Source organism: Coenobita brevimanus, chromosome 76 (genome assembly GCF_032717465.1).
Source record: "Coenobita brevimanus isolate Jiangsu-jjx chromosome 76, ASM3271746v2, whole genome shotgun sequence".
In the NCBI taxonomy this organism is placed as follows: domain Eukaryota; kingdom Metazoa; phylum Arthropoda; class Malacostraca; order Decapoda; family Coenobitidae; genus Coenobita; species Coenobita brevimanus.
This window is the reverse complement of record NC_137029.1, coordinates 7,339,084-7,356,823: the sequence shown is the minus strand read 5'-3', so window position 1 is coordinate 7,356,823 and position 17,740 is coordinate 7,339,084. Positions and strand designations below refer to the sequence as shown.

The 17,740-nt window shown below is 40.4% G+C and overlaps 1 protein-coding gene across 3 annotated transcripts in view; it reads left to right on the top strand.

The window, feature by feature from the left end:
• Positions 1 to 17,740, top strand: part of Clc (clathrin light chain) — a 74,183-nt gene that overhangs the window by 37,151 nt on the left and 19,292 nt on the right. For 2 of the 3 annotated variants that reach the window (XM_080279022.1, XM_080279021.1), the window contains exons 5-7: positions 8,720 to 8,758; positions 13,493 to 13,585; positions 14,179 to 14,290. In XM_080279022.1, coding sequence (XP_080135148.1) covers positions 8,720 to 8,758; positions 13,493 to 13,585; positions 14,179 to 14,290 — 244 coding nt within the window. The remainder of the gene's footprint in view (positions 1 to 8,719; positions 8,759 to 13,492; positions 13,586 to 14,178; positions 14,291 to 17,740) is intronic. The other variant, XM_080279023.1, reaches the window with a different exon arrangement.

Below are 17,740 nucleotides of genomic sequence, written 5' to 3'. Positions count from 1 at the left end.
TAATATGAAGTACAGTAATATGCACACAAATTGCACGAAAAGCATACTAGAGTGGCGGAAAGTGTTATTTTATATTATACTGTGAATTACTGTGATAAAATACAAGTGATTCAGTGATATTTTTGCTATAATCAGAGAAGTCATATGCTAAGAGTATTAGCAAGCAAACAATTTTGCGGTTGCAAACTGTGCAGCTATTCTATTAAATAACTCATGACATAATGTCAATAAGTTTTATAAAAGTAAGTGGTAATAAAAGTCATTCATGAAGTTTTATAAAGTTTGTAATGATTTTCCTCTTAACACTAGTTTCGCTAAAGTCTAGCGTAAACATTGGATTATCGTAATAAAACCATAAGAGACTGGTTAGAAGTATTTTTTGTTTTATTTATTATTATTATTGTAATTATTGTGATGAGGTAACGTGGCAGGAATCCTAATATGTAAGGAAAAAAGTCTTGTGGTTTGGTGGAAATATCCACCTCACTGGGGTCTTTCCGGTGTCAGAAGATCACAACACACCTGGTATTCTCTCAAATCGTTCTCCGGGCTTGGAGTGCATACGGACATGCAGTTTGTTGCAAACGATAGTAGAAAGATTGAGTTTGGCTGACAAGAATATTAGCTTTTAAGATTAAGGATAAGTGGGATAAAACACTAGTTGAAAACACACCATTTTTTCCCCATTTCTCCTCACTGACCTGCAGCCAAAGGGTTAAGGCATCTGCAGCAGCCAACATTCGGCTGATCTGCATTATGGAGAGCTCTCCTGGTGTTTCTGGTGTTGCTGGCATCGGTGTAACCTCCTCTTGTCTCGCGTCCTGTAATGCATCCTCGATAGATGCTGCAGTAATCACATCTTCTGAGGTGGCTGCACCAGCATTGTTAATTTGAGACGTGCATATTAAGAGACAGCTCGCACTATTTGATCACGCACTAATTGGGACCCTGGTGTATATATATATATATATATATATATATATATGGGAGCCTCTGTGGTACAGTGGTAAAGTGTGCGTTTTCATACACTGAAGAACGAGCATTCGCACCTCGCCAGGGTAATAAACTTTGGGAGCGTTCTTCTGGCCATGTACTGCATTGGCGGACATCAGGGGTGCTGTGGTTGAACCAATGTTGCATACTATAAAGTATGCTTGCACCCAGATGGCTTGCTTGGGCCAAGTACATTTGGTTCACAGACTACACACACATCCAAAGCCACTCCAACACTACAATACACGTGCAAGCACTTCTCACCCTACATATAATCTCTACCAGACAGCCTAAACCACTTGGTAGAGATACATTGGTTGTATCATTCGCACTTCAATTGGGATAGGCCAGTCCTGCAATGGACACTCAAATGGCTGATGAGATTAAACGATATATAAATAGATAGATAGATAGGTAGATATACTGTATATTGAACAACCATGGAGACATCACACAACCTTGTCGCACGCCCACTTTGATCGTGGACCAGTCACTGATATGCCCATTTATCCTTACACATGCCTCACTACCATCATAAAAATTCTGGACAGCTCCTAGCAGCTTACCATCTACACCATACATGCACAAAACCTGCCACAATTGTTCTCCGCCTACTTTGTCATATGCTTTTTCCAAACCCACTAATGCCACAAATACCTTATAGTCCTCACATGCCTTCTCGAATATCTGTCTTATTGCAAATATTTGATCCACACATTCTGTCCCACTCCTAAAGCCACCCTGTTCATCACTTACTAGGACTTCTGCTCTCTCTCTTACTTTCTGTATAATAATTGTTCCATATACCTTCCCTACCACACTCAGTAGACTTATGCCACGATAATTCTTGCACTCACTTCATTCATCATTATTTTTGTACAGGGGTACAGTCACTGCCTCTTTGCCATCTGTTGGCATAGTTTCACTCATCCATGTCTTCTTACATATCTCCAACAAGCACTTCATTCTGCTCTTTCCACTACACTTAATCATCTCTCATGCACCTCATCATTCTGAGCTGCTTTGCCATTTTTCAGCCGTTTCAGAGCATTCTTCACCTCTACGAGTGTCATGTTTCCTGGCACTGCATTCCTTCTCTTTGCACCTCCAAAACCAATCATATTGACTGTCGCTTTGCTCTCTCCATTCCCATTCGTCAGACGCTCAAAATACTCTTTCTATCTGGTCCTTACCTCATCCCCATGGGTTAATAATCTACCACTTACATCCCTCACACTTTCACGTTTCTTTCGACTGTCACATCTACATTTCTGCACCTCTTTCCAGAGGAACTTCATATTTTCAAATAATTTGCATTAAATTTTCTTCCTGGATCATCATTTACCTCCTCCTCTTTTCACTAGTCTCATTACGTGCCTCTTGATCTCATTATATTCATTTCTTATTTCACCAGAACCCCTGTGCTGCATCCACTCTAGCCACTTCTTCTTTTTCTCCACTGCTCTCTTAACCCCTGAAGACCATAATTATTTCAAGCAGGATACCTCCCACAACTGCAATTCCAGGGTGTTTTGGTGGCTTTCACCAAGGGCTAATTGATTATGTTCTGGCTAAAGATGAAGAATTTACACACCTGAGAATGCAATCCACACCCCCAGAGGCCTAATGGTTACTGCATAATCGCGTGTCAAAGTTAAAAAAAGTTTATAATAGTTACCCCTCGAAAACAGTCGAAAATGTGAAAATTTTGATTTACGTATTTTTCTTATTGAAACAGATAATTTCAAAGTGTTTTGTCACACCAACCATGAAAACAGGTGTACAGTATGTAGGTGTGGGAGATTACTAGGCTGTGGGGAGATAAAATAGGCTGTGGAGTGTAGGCCTATAGGTAGGGGGGTTGGAAATAACCAGCTTTTCGCATGAAAAGAAAGCACTTCAGTGTGTTCTGTAAGATCTACCATGAAAACAGGTGTGTATGTAGGTGTGGGGAGATAGCTAGTGTGGGGAGTAGGCATACAAGGCCTTGGTGGTACTTCGGGAGAAAAATTTCAGGAACAACCAAATTCTCTTGTGGAAACCCTCCATTTCAATGGGATTTGCCATATCAACAATGAAAACAGGTGTGTATGTAGGTGTGGGGTGATAAAACAGGTGTGGGGAGTAGCCCTACAAGGCCTCAGTCATTCAGAAACTAACAGACACATATAAATGTTTATAACCATCAAGGACATCAGAATAAAGTTGAATAATGTTATAGATGCATGCATATGAAAGGGGGAAAAAAAAAAAAGATTGCAATAATTTGTTTCCGATTTCTCCTTTTACTGTCCTAATTTATCATTACACTTATCACACTTATCATTACACATTTATCACACTTATCATTACAATTATCACATTATCATTACACTTTATCACACTTATCATTACGATTTTGGCAACAAACTGATACCTCTCGGGGGGTCTGTAGGGGGTTGGAAGGGTAGTGAGGGACAAGGAGGGAGGGATGAGGTTGGGTTCGGGGGGGGACACAAGGCTAGCAGGGTAGGGGCGAGAGTGGGTGGGAAGGGACACAGGCGGTGGTGGGAGGAGAGATGCAGGTGCGTGGAGGGGTGGGAGAGTGATAGGGGACAAGAAGGGAGTGAGGGAGTGGAGTAGAGGGTGGCACGTAGGTGGCCCAGAGGGGGGGGTGCCCCCCACTGCCCAGGTTGGTCCGATCCCCTCTCACGCCACCTCAGGGGTGAGTTCTCATTGGCCTGAAGCCATGTACGTCATAATTGGGGCAGAGGAAGCACTCCGCAGTTTTTACAGGCCCTGCTTAGTTGATGCAATTAGGCATTTTGGCATAAAACTCAAATCGAATCAATTGATGTGGTTAGGCTTTTAGGGGTTAACTTCATCCCACCATGCTATACCTTTCTTCTTTGTTGTTACTCTGCCACACCACACATCGCTTTAGCACTCCAAATAAGCAGTCCCTATATACAATCCACAAGCTGTCCAGTCAGTTTCATTCCAATTCACTGATTCTAACTCCTCCTCTACTTTGGCCCTGTATTCATCTGCCATTTCTTTGATCCTCAGCTTCTCAACTTTCAGTCTCTCTCCCTGACAGCTCCTCTCTCTCTTGGTCCATCTTACTCCTCTCAGCTTGATCTTGCATACCACAATCAAATGATCTGACAAACTTCCACATTTTCCTCTCACTGTCCTCTTAACAGCAGCACTACCCAGAATCGATTTCTGTACGAGCACGTAATCAGTCAGTCTCCTTACAACATGATTTCCATTCCCTCAATTCCATGTATACTTATTTGCATCTTTGTGTTTAAAATAGTAATTACAAATGCACAACCTGCTTTCCTGACACATATCTTTCAGTCGCTTCCCATTACCATCCTCTCCTGGTACTGTACTCCATTATTATCCATTATATCACTCACTGGACCAGTGCCTACTCAGCCACTCATATCGCCCATTACTATCGCTTAACGAGGCCTAGGCATTTCTCCCACTGCGTCATCTAGCTCATCTCTAAACCTGTCTTTCTCTGTCTCACTCCTGTCCTCACACGGTGAATATGATACAATCACTGCCGCTTTCATCTTCTCAAACTTGAACTTGACATACATACATTTTATATTTAAATTCTTTCCCGAGTTTGCTTTTGAAACACATGACACAGTTCAATTGCTGTTAGGTTTTGTGTGTTCTGCTTAGTTAGAGCATTATCTTGCCATAGGTCATCCATGGTCACACTGAATTTATTTATGCATTTATTTTTTTACATTTCATGATTCCATATGCATTACACATCTGCCTTGTTTCACTTCTGTAGCTTCACAAATAGCTTTAGTATAGCAAAAAGCAGGAACATTCTTGGTGTGGTTTGTAATCTTTTTATCATTGGTAAGATAAGGTTCTGTACCATTAAAAGTCAATTGTTTGTTACTGTGTGTGACAAAAGACTAAACTTGATTACTTTAAATAGCTTTAAAGTACAGTACACCCTCAATATGACAAACTAACTGGTATCAGACCCTTGACATTAAAGCCAAACGCCATGCTGTTTGGTAATTTCCCAGGCATCGTGGCTTTTACTGAACAAAAATCTTTAAAGATGAAGCATCGTTCAGCCATATAATTGCACACAGTGACATACAGCTGGGTCTAAATGGCTCTTTTTCTCAATAAATGCTCTGTTAATGGCTCCTCTTCCTCTCATTATGCTGGTCACCCAGAGACTGATGTGGCATTCTTCATGATGTGGAGGAGTGTGTGTGTAGGGACACCACACTGGTTGGTATTTCTTGCGCATCCAAACAAAAATTCATTAAATGAACATAGTGTTTGGCCAGCTCAAGTTGGTCATTAAAACTAAAATGAATTAAAAGAGGGTTCTGTACATCGAGGGTTTACTGTAATAATTTTTTATTATTGTATCATGTAAGCATTTAGATTATAATGAGAAATAATTGCTTACTTGAAACTTATTAACCTGTTCAGCTTTAAAGCATCTTTTAAATACGAATGATTTGCTAGACCATTTAATTCACCTTAGGAGAGGTTCTAAGGCTTAAGGGGTTAATATACAGTACATTATTAGGAAGCAAATAAAGGAGTAGGATATCAGGAATGTCACTGCAGAGTTTTGCTCTTTCTTTTGCAATTATTAGCCTTCCTTAAAGATTAATTGTATCTACATATGATATTTGAAAAACTCATTACAGTATTGCTTTGGCACCAATTAGTGATGTATTAAAACGTAGATAGTACCTCTGTTTGTTCTTATAAATCATATAATTCATGTTTGCTCAATAGTACTTTATTAGAAATCATAACTCTTATTCAGAGTATGAGTTTCAATCTGCATATGTGTGTTGTTATCTAATAGCTGTAAACATTTTTATTTATTTTGTACAGTATTTCATATTACAGTATAGTATATACTGCTCACCTTTGGTATCAAATACAGTAGTACAATTGTGCATGTTTTTTTTTTTTTTTTTTTTTTTTTTTTTTTTTTTTACAACCTTTTAAATATGTAAAGTGTGTCCATATTTTATGAATATGCTATACACTTTTAAAAAATTGAATCTAGAGGTGGGCATGTCTGATATCAGTATTTCTTTGTTCCTTTGCAGCATCTATCACAGTATTATTCGGTGAAACATTTCCTGTGCTCTCTTAAGTTCATGTTAGTCGACATTTTCCAGTTCGTCCTCTCATTCCTGCTATCTGCTTCTTGGGAGCTTCACTGGTCAGATAGGTAGTGTATTGATCTACCAGCCTGCCAGATTTGGGTTCATTCCCACCTGGGGATGGACAGTTAAGAGTGCTTAGTATGTTCTTCCGTATTTTCCTACATGTTTACACCCTTTCAAGATTCCCTGGAAGACATATAGCTATGGATGTTGTCGCTTCCAAACACAGCTATTCCAACATCAGATTATCACAAGCACTTTCTCTTCCTGTACTGTACTCTAAAAAGCATTCCTCATCTATAGCTGTACGTGAAGCACACCTACATTATCGGAAAGTGGTGTTCCTTGGCCTTGCAGTTCAGTCACTCTTGAATTTGTATAGTACAGCTGGATGCTCTTGTATAAAATAACAATAACTAGTGCACATAAACATATCCTAGTATTGTTCCGTTCCATTCCTCCCCTGCTCCTCTCGTCATTGAAAACAAATGCGTTGAGATGATAAGCATGTAGATGTGCTGTGAATCAAACTAAAGGCCAGCTTCCTAGTTTTCTGTGTGCAGAAGTGATGTGGTAATGGAATAAGTTATTAAAGCAACCACCACAGCAATACAGTACCAATAAGATGCTGAAAAATGCCAGCTGCATCCTCAGATAAGATGTATTAAGCATACTTTTGCTCCTAAGAAAATGTTACAGCATAAAATCATTGGTCTTATGTGGATCATAATCATTAATCAGCAGATATGAAGCATCATCTCAGGGTAGGTGGGATGTAATGGAGGACATAAAATGTTGACTTTAATTTCATTGCCATATTTTGTACCATAAGTAATGCTGTACATACTTGACACAAAATTTTTTACATGTTTTTAAAATTGTTGATAAGCATGTAACCAGTTATGAATTTTGATAACACTGACACGTACCCTGGTTAGTCATACATAGATAAATTTTAGAAATTTCTCTCACCATCTTTGCTATATAATGTGTGAGCTGATGATGAGGTGTGGTCACATTTCCATAATACAGTAATCACTCTAATATCCGGACGCCCAATATCCGAACATCCCCACTATCCGGACATAAGAATGTTTCATACTGTACTTTTTTCCATACTATACCTACCTCATTTCACTCTTTAATGTCCTTTATTGGTGTGAATAGGGTGTTAGGAGCTATGCATGTGCAGTAGGAATGTGTTTTTCTGAGTTAGGCTAGGTTAGGGTCCATAAGTACCAGTCCAGAAGCCAGTCACCAGAATGTTTATTATTGTATGAACCTACTTCTAAACCCTCATTTTATGTTTCTTTTGCATTTATTTCAGTCATTTATGTGCCTTATTGGTGTGATTTGGGTCTTAAATAGGTGCTATGCATGTCCAGAGGGAGTTGTATAGGTGTTTCTCTGAGTTAGGGTCCATAAGTACAAGTCCATAAGCTGGGGCCCAATATCCGGACAGAACCAATATCCGGACCTGCCTATGGCTCTATTACGTCGGATATTGGAGTGATTACTGTATAGTATCATACAGGTGATCCTCATTATTTGTTGTTATGTTCCAAAGTATTACAGTATTTTCAAGCATTTGGTCTTTGAATTTGGGGGAAGTTGCTGATCAGATTTATAGTTTTGAATGGCAGTATTTCTGTAATTTGCTGAGGAACTAGTAGCAAAAAAAGAAGATAATAAGGCAACACATGATGAGGAGTTGCTGTATATTTTTCTGATTTATTTAATTTTTACCCATGTTACTTATCTTCTCAGTAATAACAGCTTTGGGCCTTTTGGGTGTATTGCATTCCCATCTTACTCATCAATACTCTGTCCACTTTAACTAAGTCTAAAATTACCACCCTTCCACCTTGAATGATGAGGTGTAACAAGAGATTTAATCTAAGAGTATGGTATTAATTAAAAGAAGTGCTGTGGAAAGGATGTAGAGCTGTAATATTGTTTTATTCTGCCATTGAGCTATGGGAAATAAGCCGCCAAAGAACAGAAATCTCTGTAACGTTAAGGTGGACAAGCTACAGGCAGTCCTCATTGCAAGTGAAGGATGGATTCCAGAATATCACAATTTTTCCACACAGTAGGCACTGTAGATTGGCAGAAGATGGCAAATCAACACTGTAGGCAGCAGTAAAACTTAACAGGTAATTTGCTTTATGAACAACAATTTATTGTGAACTTAAGAACAATACAAAATAAGGGGGTGGGGGGGGGCTTACAATGAGGACTTGCTGTAATCATGTTCTTTATTACTCACATTCCATCTCTCGGACCTGCATTCTCACCAGCTCAGGAAGCTGCGTGGTGTGTCTTCAATACCATACCTGTTTGTTTGCATATGGTGCTTCAGTGTCTTTTTGTTTGTTATTTAAGCAGTCTTTGTCAGTGTTACATAGCTCTTTATGATTTGTAAGAGAATAGTGAGGTGCAATAAGCAAATGAAATTGCTTAAGGAAGAGGTGCTAGAAAGCCTCCAAAGTTGACAAGAATGTGGTCCCTGCTCTGTAACCACTTCCTTTCATGCCTGACAACTATTGCTCTTACAGACACTGCATCAGCTGAATCAGCGCCTGCTCCTCCTGTTGGTGAGTCGGGGTGCTTTGTGTGCATGTACTGCCTGCTGAAGGTTTAACAATTGTATCATAGTGTAATAAAGTGACAACATTCCTGTTTTTCAGTACATAGTGCTGCATGTAGCATTTAAAAAATATTTTATAATTTTTGTAGTTACTGTACAGTGGAGCCCTGGATTTTGCGCCTAATTGTTTCTGTGAAAAGTACTGCGGACCATGAACCTGCTAAAGTTGGGGCATTGATCGTATGGGAAATAGGCGAATTGGTTCTGGGTCTCATGCCAACTCCTCCTAAAACCCATTTATGCAATGTAAAATTTACTGATCACACTTGAAAAGAAAATAGTATTAATACAAAGTACATAATGGGCAAGGAAACTCACTTGGCTGGAGTGAGGTGCTTAATGTAAGGGATGGGGGTGTAACTTCTGAGGCAGGTGGTGAGGCTGCTGTGCCTGTGACCTCTGGCACCTCCACCCTCCTTTGCCTCTGTTGCCTCCACCTCTCCACGCAACACATCTATCCTGTGCTGCATCTCTTCTGTCTGCTGCTCCTGCACAAACCCACAGAACTCCTCATCCTCGAGCAGGTTTTACATCTTTCTCCCCGCGAATGGAGGGGTTTTCGCACAAAACCTGGTGTTTGAGAATATTTGCAGGCCATCGTTTACCATGAAACCGTGAATGAAGATGTCGCTAAACTTGGGGCTCCACTGTACTGAATTTCATTTCCAGATCTTTGTGATTTCTAATCTTTTTCTTATGCTTTGTGGGCACTGACAATTTACAAGGTTTTGTATGTTCTGTATGTGATGAACATAGTCACATAATTTTTTTTTCCAGTTTTTGCTGTTAATATACTAGAAATATAAACTTTGTAGCACAGCATCCAAGAACTTTTGTATGGGTAGTGAGAGTAGCAGTATTTTTTTCCATTTTGAGAACCTCATTCATTCTGAAACCCTCTCACAAATTGTATATCCTCATTGACAGTACATTAATAGCCACTTAGATCATGCTTTGGTTTTAACCCACAGCTTCAGAGTGGTTAATTTTCTATCTCTTGTGATTGAAAACAATACATGTATTGATTTATTCCTGAAAACCTTTTTGTATCTCTTTGGATATTGAGAATTACTGAGTAAAACCCCAGCTTGTGGCTGCTGAGCTCATCGGTTGTTTGTTCTGCCACATTGAAAGGGCAATTTTTTATCTTCTGTAGCCAGTTAGCATACCTAGGAAGAGACTGCTGGAACTGCTCTACATTGCCAGTGAGCTCATTGGATAAAGAGAATCATCTCATCTTGGTCACATTGTCATTGTGGGAACTGCACAAATCTCTGCCATGCTCATAATAATCAACTGAAATTCCCCTAAACCTTATGAGAGTATAACCCGTTGAGCACCACATTTTGGTGGGACCAGCTTTAGCTGGTTAAGTGAACTAGTCAAACACATGTGCTGATGCCACAAATACTTCATTCCTGTAAATAGTGCTAACAGTACTCCAGTGTTGTCACCACTACCCATCCATCTACTGTACTATATTACTGTATTTCTTTACTTCATCAGTTTACAGTCATGGCTTCCTTCTGTGTTTTTCTTTTCAGTAGTGATTTTTTTTTTTTTCCATATCCTTTGTCATGCCTTGTGCTAATTAACTTTTTTTTTTTTTTTTCTCAAGCTTTACATTATTCACACCACTCTGTTTTGCTGTGTACCAATAAGCATTTTGCCTGAACAGATCTTCTTATGTGGTTTGATTGGCCATAGGCTTGGAGTTTTACAATTGTGCCATTCATATTTGAGTTACTAGGCTGGTTAGTTTTTATCACTAATATTTTTTTTGTATTCAAAAGTTACTCATCATGGCAGTTATATATATGTGTGTTGACCATTTAATATTATTCTTATGTGTGTATTTATCCTTGAGAGTTACTGTTACTTGGCGGATTATTGTTGGTCTGTAGCTGTGGTGCATAAAATGGGTTTCCATTGTGTTATATGTACAGTATTAATTTTGTGTGTTTAATTATTATTATAATAATGCCGAGCCCGGTCCCTGTATCACATAATTTCAGGAGACTGGTGGCCTACTTTCTTTTGGTTGCTGCAGCAAATAAGCAGTCATTTACCTTGCTTCTTCCCACATATATTTATGTTCTCATACAGTGTTAGTCCTACCTGCCCTTTATAAACAGCATGTAATACCAATATATGTGAGCAGAATGAAAGCTGGTGAGTTCGTGAGATGGAGTTCTTGTTTCACAAGGTGGCAGGACCTTGACTCATGGCCATCTTCCTGAACTTTCCAGTATGCTCTCTTAAGGCTTTTCGTCTGCTTCTTTGCACCAGTGATATGCATATTACACTATATGTATATGACCTTTTACATTACTTTTTAATGAATGAAAATACCTCTGCCTGTGAGTTTCCCAGTGATCTTGCATCTGGTGATCAGTGGCATAGCCAGAAGTGTGGTTGGGGTGGCACTTTTCACCCCTGAAATATGCCTGGCCATTCAGATTTAATAGGGAAGTACCTATGGAATGCCCTTTAGAGGTCTTCTTAAGTCACTCCATAATCAGCCTTCGCTACCTCTTGGTGACCCAATTTTTATAATCCTAGCCACATCCCTGCCTGGCATGCTTTGAAGGGGGAGTTGTAACTTGTTTGGTTTGCTCTTAATATACGATAGTAGATTCTTGCTGTAAGAAACCCCGATATAGTGGATATAGGATTTAATGGATGCCTCAAGCCCCACTGATCTTTCTTCACCTATAACAAACAGTGTCCATTAAATGGGATGCAGTGGATTGCAATACAGGTGTTTCCTACCCTTTTTACTTCAGCTCGTCCTGAAGCTGCCCTCTCCCCATCATGATTGCAAAGTTGTAATTACAGGCTGCAGCAATAGTGTACTAGTCATGAAGAAGTGCTATGATAAGGCTGTGATATAGGCTGCAAAAGGGCAAAATTATGGGTCATGTTAGTGTAAAATGGGTATAGTTTTTCTTTTCCGTACTAGAATACAGTATGCTGTTGTTTTATTCATTCATTCATCCAATCCAGTGTTGTCCCATGAGGAGCATAGGAGCCCGGGGCTAGGCAAGTTGGTCCTGACATTTAAAATGAGTGTCCGGCCTTACTCATCCCTGAATGGCATTACATGAGCAGTAAACCCCAACCACCCGTTGGACACAACCTGCACCGGCTTAATCCGATTGGAGCGACTTAATTGCCCACTAAACCACTAGGTGCCATAAATTGGTTATGTGGTTACCACCCAGCATAGTACAGTAAATGGTTTCCAGGTGTACAGGGAACCATTTGGCTTGTCACTCAGTTTAGAGTCACCCATGGACAGAAGGAAGAGGAAAGAATGAAGGAAAGAAAGATAGAAGAGGAAGGATGGAAAGAAGGAAGGAAGAGAGGAAAGGGCAGGCACCTGAGAGCAGCACTGCATCGAGTGAGTGGATGGTGAGCGCCCGTACCAACCACTTTTATTTTCAAACATGTGTTTGAAATCTCACCTCGGTGAGGGAGACCCTTGGATATAATGTACTATTGGCTATAACGGACCCGGCTTTTCCGCTATTAGTCCGTTCTTGCAGAGTTGGGTTCACACCCTCAGGCACTGAACATAAAAAATCAGTGTGTGGCTCAGGCCATTGAAGATAGAATGACAACTGTTCATATGGGGTTATAGCTGCTTGGAATACATGAAGGAGGTTTGTTATTATGGGGAAATAGAATGCAGGGGGAGAAGCAGTAGATTCCTTAATTAAAACTGGAAGTGGTTGGGAGAGGTTTAGGGAATTGTTGCTCATCCTGACTATCAACGGGCTCTACTTTTGTGCACAGAGTACTTGATACAAAATGTGTGATGAGTGTTATGCATTATGTCAGTAAGATTTTACCACTATGAGAAGAGGATACAGGCAGTTTGGAATGTGAAAGAATAAGAATTTTGAAATTAATGAGTAGAGTATCACTGTGTGATGTACCCTATTGGAAATTAGTGTATTGCAAGATTTTATATCTGATGTGTTAGAGAAATGATGTGAAATGATAGATTACAATGTGGTGTATCTGAAATTAGTTTACTGTATTGCAAGATTTGACGTAAGAAGTATTAGAGCTGGTAGACTAAGATGGTTTGGAGGAGGACATGGGAGGCCCACATTTAGGAGAGTCACTGGTGTGAAGTAGGAGGGAAGAATGGCCAGAGCCAGACTAATGAAAATTCATGAAGACATCCAGGATAGAGGACTGAGCAGGGATGTGACTCAGGATTGCAGTGCATAGAGAGTTGCCATCAGATAATAATACCTACCCATGCTAGCTCGGTCAGTGATCATGAAATGTAAATGCAGTGCAAGAGAATGTTAGTACCTGTTTAACCCTTTCTGAGCTGCACACGTGCACGATGAAGATCTGCATGGACCAAGCTGTGAGTGTCATATGAGGTACAGTTTACATTTGTTATAAAGCAGTGATGCAGGTGAGGTAAACTACCTTACAAGTATCAGCCCTGCAGGGGTTAACCAAGCTACGACACAGTCAGTTATTAATAAGTAATTCTCGTGAACTTGCATGCTCAGACTTTTAGAGTAAGGATCTCAATATGTGTTATTTCTCACTGCATACTTGATTTACCCAGGAATGCTGATGTACTGTACTGTACAGCTTATCTCGGTCATTATTGCTATACATTGGTACCATATCTTCTTCTTTCCTCCTTCAGCCCGCTCCCCAGTACCTCCAGCAATACCCAAGGAGGAGCCTGAGAAGATCAAGATCTGGCGAGAGCAACAGCGAATTCGACTGGAAGAAAAGGGTAAGAGAAGAATGTTTTGGTAGGTAAAAACCTGGTGAAGAGATTAGTGACATGATACTGATGGCATCAGAGGGCACCCATTAGTCACTCAGTTGATACTGTGCTACATGCAGGTGACTGCAGTGAGTGAGTAAGTGATAGCCAGATAACTTCTTGTATCTCAGAATGCACCTTACTACGGTGGTTAACCTTAAAACCTATCTGTGCGTTTAGGAGAGAACGAATCCAGCCCACAATCCCCTATGTGTTGAATAAACCAAAAAACAGAGGATGGTAAGAAACAAATCTGCATGCCCTCCACTGTTGTCCTAAAAGCAGTTCAGATGGACTCCAGTCTGGGTCTTGAGTGTACTCATGGCCCAGTAAAATTGGGCAGACTTGTTTGGATGTGTGGAAAGAGAGATATGGATGTGACCTCTATGCCTCACATTGCCCACCCCTGGTCTAGCTGATAGGATGGTGCTGAAAGAGTGACTGGTTGTTTGTCTCATTTTATTTGGTATTCTGTTTGTCACCAAGAGAGATTTTGTGTAAGCCCAGTCATCCCATTACCATGAAATGTTGGGAGAGGATGATGACGATGATGTTTTCAGACGCTGCGGAGGAAGTGAGCAAGGCTGAACTAAAAGCACGAGCCCAAAAGGAACTAGAGGACTGGTACAAGCAGCATGAGGAACAGGTGGCCAAGACACGCCAAACTAACAGGTACCGTATATGAGTGTGGTTTATTGCAGCATGTCGTAAAAGTAAGCCTCATCAGATTCTCTCTCTCTCTCTCTCTCTCTCTCTCTCTCTCTCTCTCTCTCTCCACACACACACACACACACACACAGTGGTAACGTTCTCGCTTGCCAACTGGTGGACGGGAGTTCGCGCCTCGCTCAGGTTGCAAAAAGTTTCACTGACGAAGTGGGTGGTTACTGTCCCCCTTGAGCAAGGGGACGGGTATGCGCGTGTGTGAAGGTCACAGCCTTGCCCTTAGATCGGACTATATGAGCTCTCAGCTCCCTTCTGGGAGGGTAAAAGCTGACGATCACGACCATCAAGTGATCCTGACCGACCCGGTGAATTACACACACACACACTCTCTTTACTTTCTTTTCAGATAGAAGCATCTTGTGTCTCTTTCAGCACACTTGACATGAGGATACATCCTTCCCTTCCCCTCATAACTACCTCATTAATTTTCTTACAACAGTCTGTAACTTGAATAGTGTATGTTTTCACCTAACAGTTGCTTCTTTTTTTATAGTTTCACTCTTACTTCACTGTACCTTACCTAGATAATAAAAACTGCTTCATTTTGGTGGTGCAGGTGGTGGTGACAGAGCGGTCTAAGAATAATTTGCATTTGGTAAGCAGCTGAGCACTCTCAGTTGTAATCTTGCAGAGGCATTGTCTGTATTATGAAAATGAGGTGAATGAGGTTATTGTACTGTGGTATGAAGAGTGGCATTAGCGAGGGCAGTATGGATTGTTTGTGAGTAGGAGACAGCCCCATCATCCATGTGCATGAAAACATTATGTTCACAGACACAAGAACTTATACCTAATTACAACACAAAAATAACAATGGTGCAAATCAAATTAAGTGTAGAAACAAGAAACATGCTAAACACATACGTAACACCACCTTTGTCAAGCCCTTACAGCTGTTCGCTATGCCTCTTCCGTCCTCTCTCCATAATATCAGTAATGTAATAATACTTGGTGACTTGAATGCAAAAGACCCCTCATGGGTTAATATATATGCAGAGGGTAACTGTGAGTTGTCATCTTAGGCCAGCTAGAACTCTTTTAAGTGTTTTAAACAACCATCATGCCCCATCACCAGTTCTGCAAGCATGAAATGAAATCTTTACCTCCCTGATCTCACTTTATGCATCCCATACACTTCCCACTCATCCACCAAGAGAACAGCAAAGTACCTGTCATCAGTGTACCTCCCCAGTATCATAGAGTATCTCATATAATTAACCCATTGATCCAGTGATGTCCTATTTAGTTCTTTATATTTCCTCCAGACAGTTTCATTCAACCTGTGGAATACTTCTTGCACTAAAGAGGTTGATGGTAGGGGTAGTGGGTCAATTCATAATAAGCCATTTCATAACCAAGTAGTTTCATATCTGTGTCGTTTGGTACATACATTATTTCGTAACCTAGATATTTTGTTCCAGATGTAAATCCATCCATCCATCATCTAATGCAGTGTTGCCCCATGAGGAGTGAAGGAGCCCAGGGCTAGGCAAGTTGGTCCTAACATTTAATATGAGAGTGACCAGCCTCCCTCATCCCTGAGGGGCATTATGTGAGCAATAAACCCAACCACCCCTTTAGATATAAACCTACACCAGCCCAATCCAACTGGAGTACCTCAACTGCCCACTAAACCACCAGGTGCTATTATTTGGTTATATGGTTACCACCCAGCATGATAAATGGTTTCCTGGTGTACAGGACACCATCTGGCTTGTCACTCAGTGTAAAGTCACTTGTAGACCGAAGGAAGAGGAAAGAATAAAGGAAAGAAAGATAGAAGAGGGAGGAAGGAAGAAGGGAAAGGGCAGACACCCAAAGCAGCACTGCATAGAGTGAGTGGAACTAGAAATAAATATGACTACTGTACTTTGAGGTAAAACTTTGATATTGTTACCCCAGCTTTTGATGTATCTGTTGACATTTATTTACTGTGTGTTTAGTGCCTTGTTTATAAGTTAAATAATTGGAGGTGTGTAAGCTGAACTGTACCTTGTATCACAAAATTTTGTGGGTACCATACAGACTTTAGCGTAATTAATGATATTACACTGAGTGACAAGACAAATGGTTTCCTGTACACCAGGAAACCATTTACTACGCTGGGTGGTAACCATATAACCAAATTCTGGTGCCTGGTGGTTTAGTGGATAATTATTGCACTCCAGTTGGAGTGAGCCGGTGAAGGTTTATATCCAAGGGGTGGTTAGGGTTGATTGCTCATGTAATGCCACTCAGGGATGAGTGAGGCTGGTCACTCTCATCTTAAATGTCGGGACCAACTGCCTAGCCCCGGGCTCCTACACTTCTCATGGGGCAATGTAGGATTGGATGATGATGATGATGTCCCACCCACCCTAGAGATTGAGATGATTACAAAGCAGGCAATAAAACTCTCATGCCATGAGTTTGAACATAGATAAATGGTCTGAGCGAAGTTAACAAAATATATTTTTTTATACTAGACTGTCAATTATGTTCTTTTTTGGATTGCTCTTGTTATGGTTATTTTTTAAATTAAACTTTTAGTGAACAGTAAGTGAAGCTTTTTATGGTGGAATATTGTTTCAGTTTACATATAAAACAGTCAGTTACTGATACCAGTTCAGTTATAATACAGAGTAATGCATACTACTTCCTGCAACAAGTAAATGTTTATTATGTGAAGGTGCTCAATGACCTGGTTAGAAAAAACTTGTATAGGAAGTGTCACTGGAATGAATAGGTATACTTATAAAACATTCAAGTATGAAATGACATGTGTACAAAACAACTGTAAAGTGTCGTTGTTGGTGGTAACAGCCATCCACACACTTGATGGAGTGCTGCTACTTGTTCCTTTGTCGTTATCACTCTTTTTCTGTGGTGCCCTCCTGTCTTCCCATATCTTATCTCCTTCCTGTCACTTTTGTTACACTTCATTCAACTTCAGATGGCTCTACACTGAGTGACAAGCCTGATGGTTTATTTTAGTCCAGGAAACCATTTACATTGCTGAGTTGCAACCATACAACCAGATAATGGGCTGATGTGGAGCCTGCTATGGTGTCCCTGGCAATTTCTTTGAGACCTGCAAATGTGGCATCCATCTGGGAACCAAACCTCCACACACTTCCCTGAGCCTCTCTATGGCAAGGTACTGTATGCCAGGGGAGTGTCAATTTATTCATGGGACTGCCCTGCAGGGGCAGTTTCTTGCCTGCAGTTGATGGTTTTGTTCGGCCTGACAAACTTGGGTTGATCAACAACAACAACAACAACTGAAGAGGCTGATGAAGGTTATACTTAACTTCCTCGTTGTGAAAAGTCTCCTCCAAACTGAATTTAAGCATCTGAAAGTTGCAAGAATAAAATTAAAAATGGCCATGTAATGGGACTGAAATAATCTGCACCAAA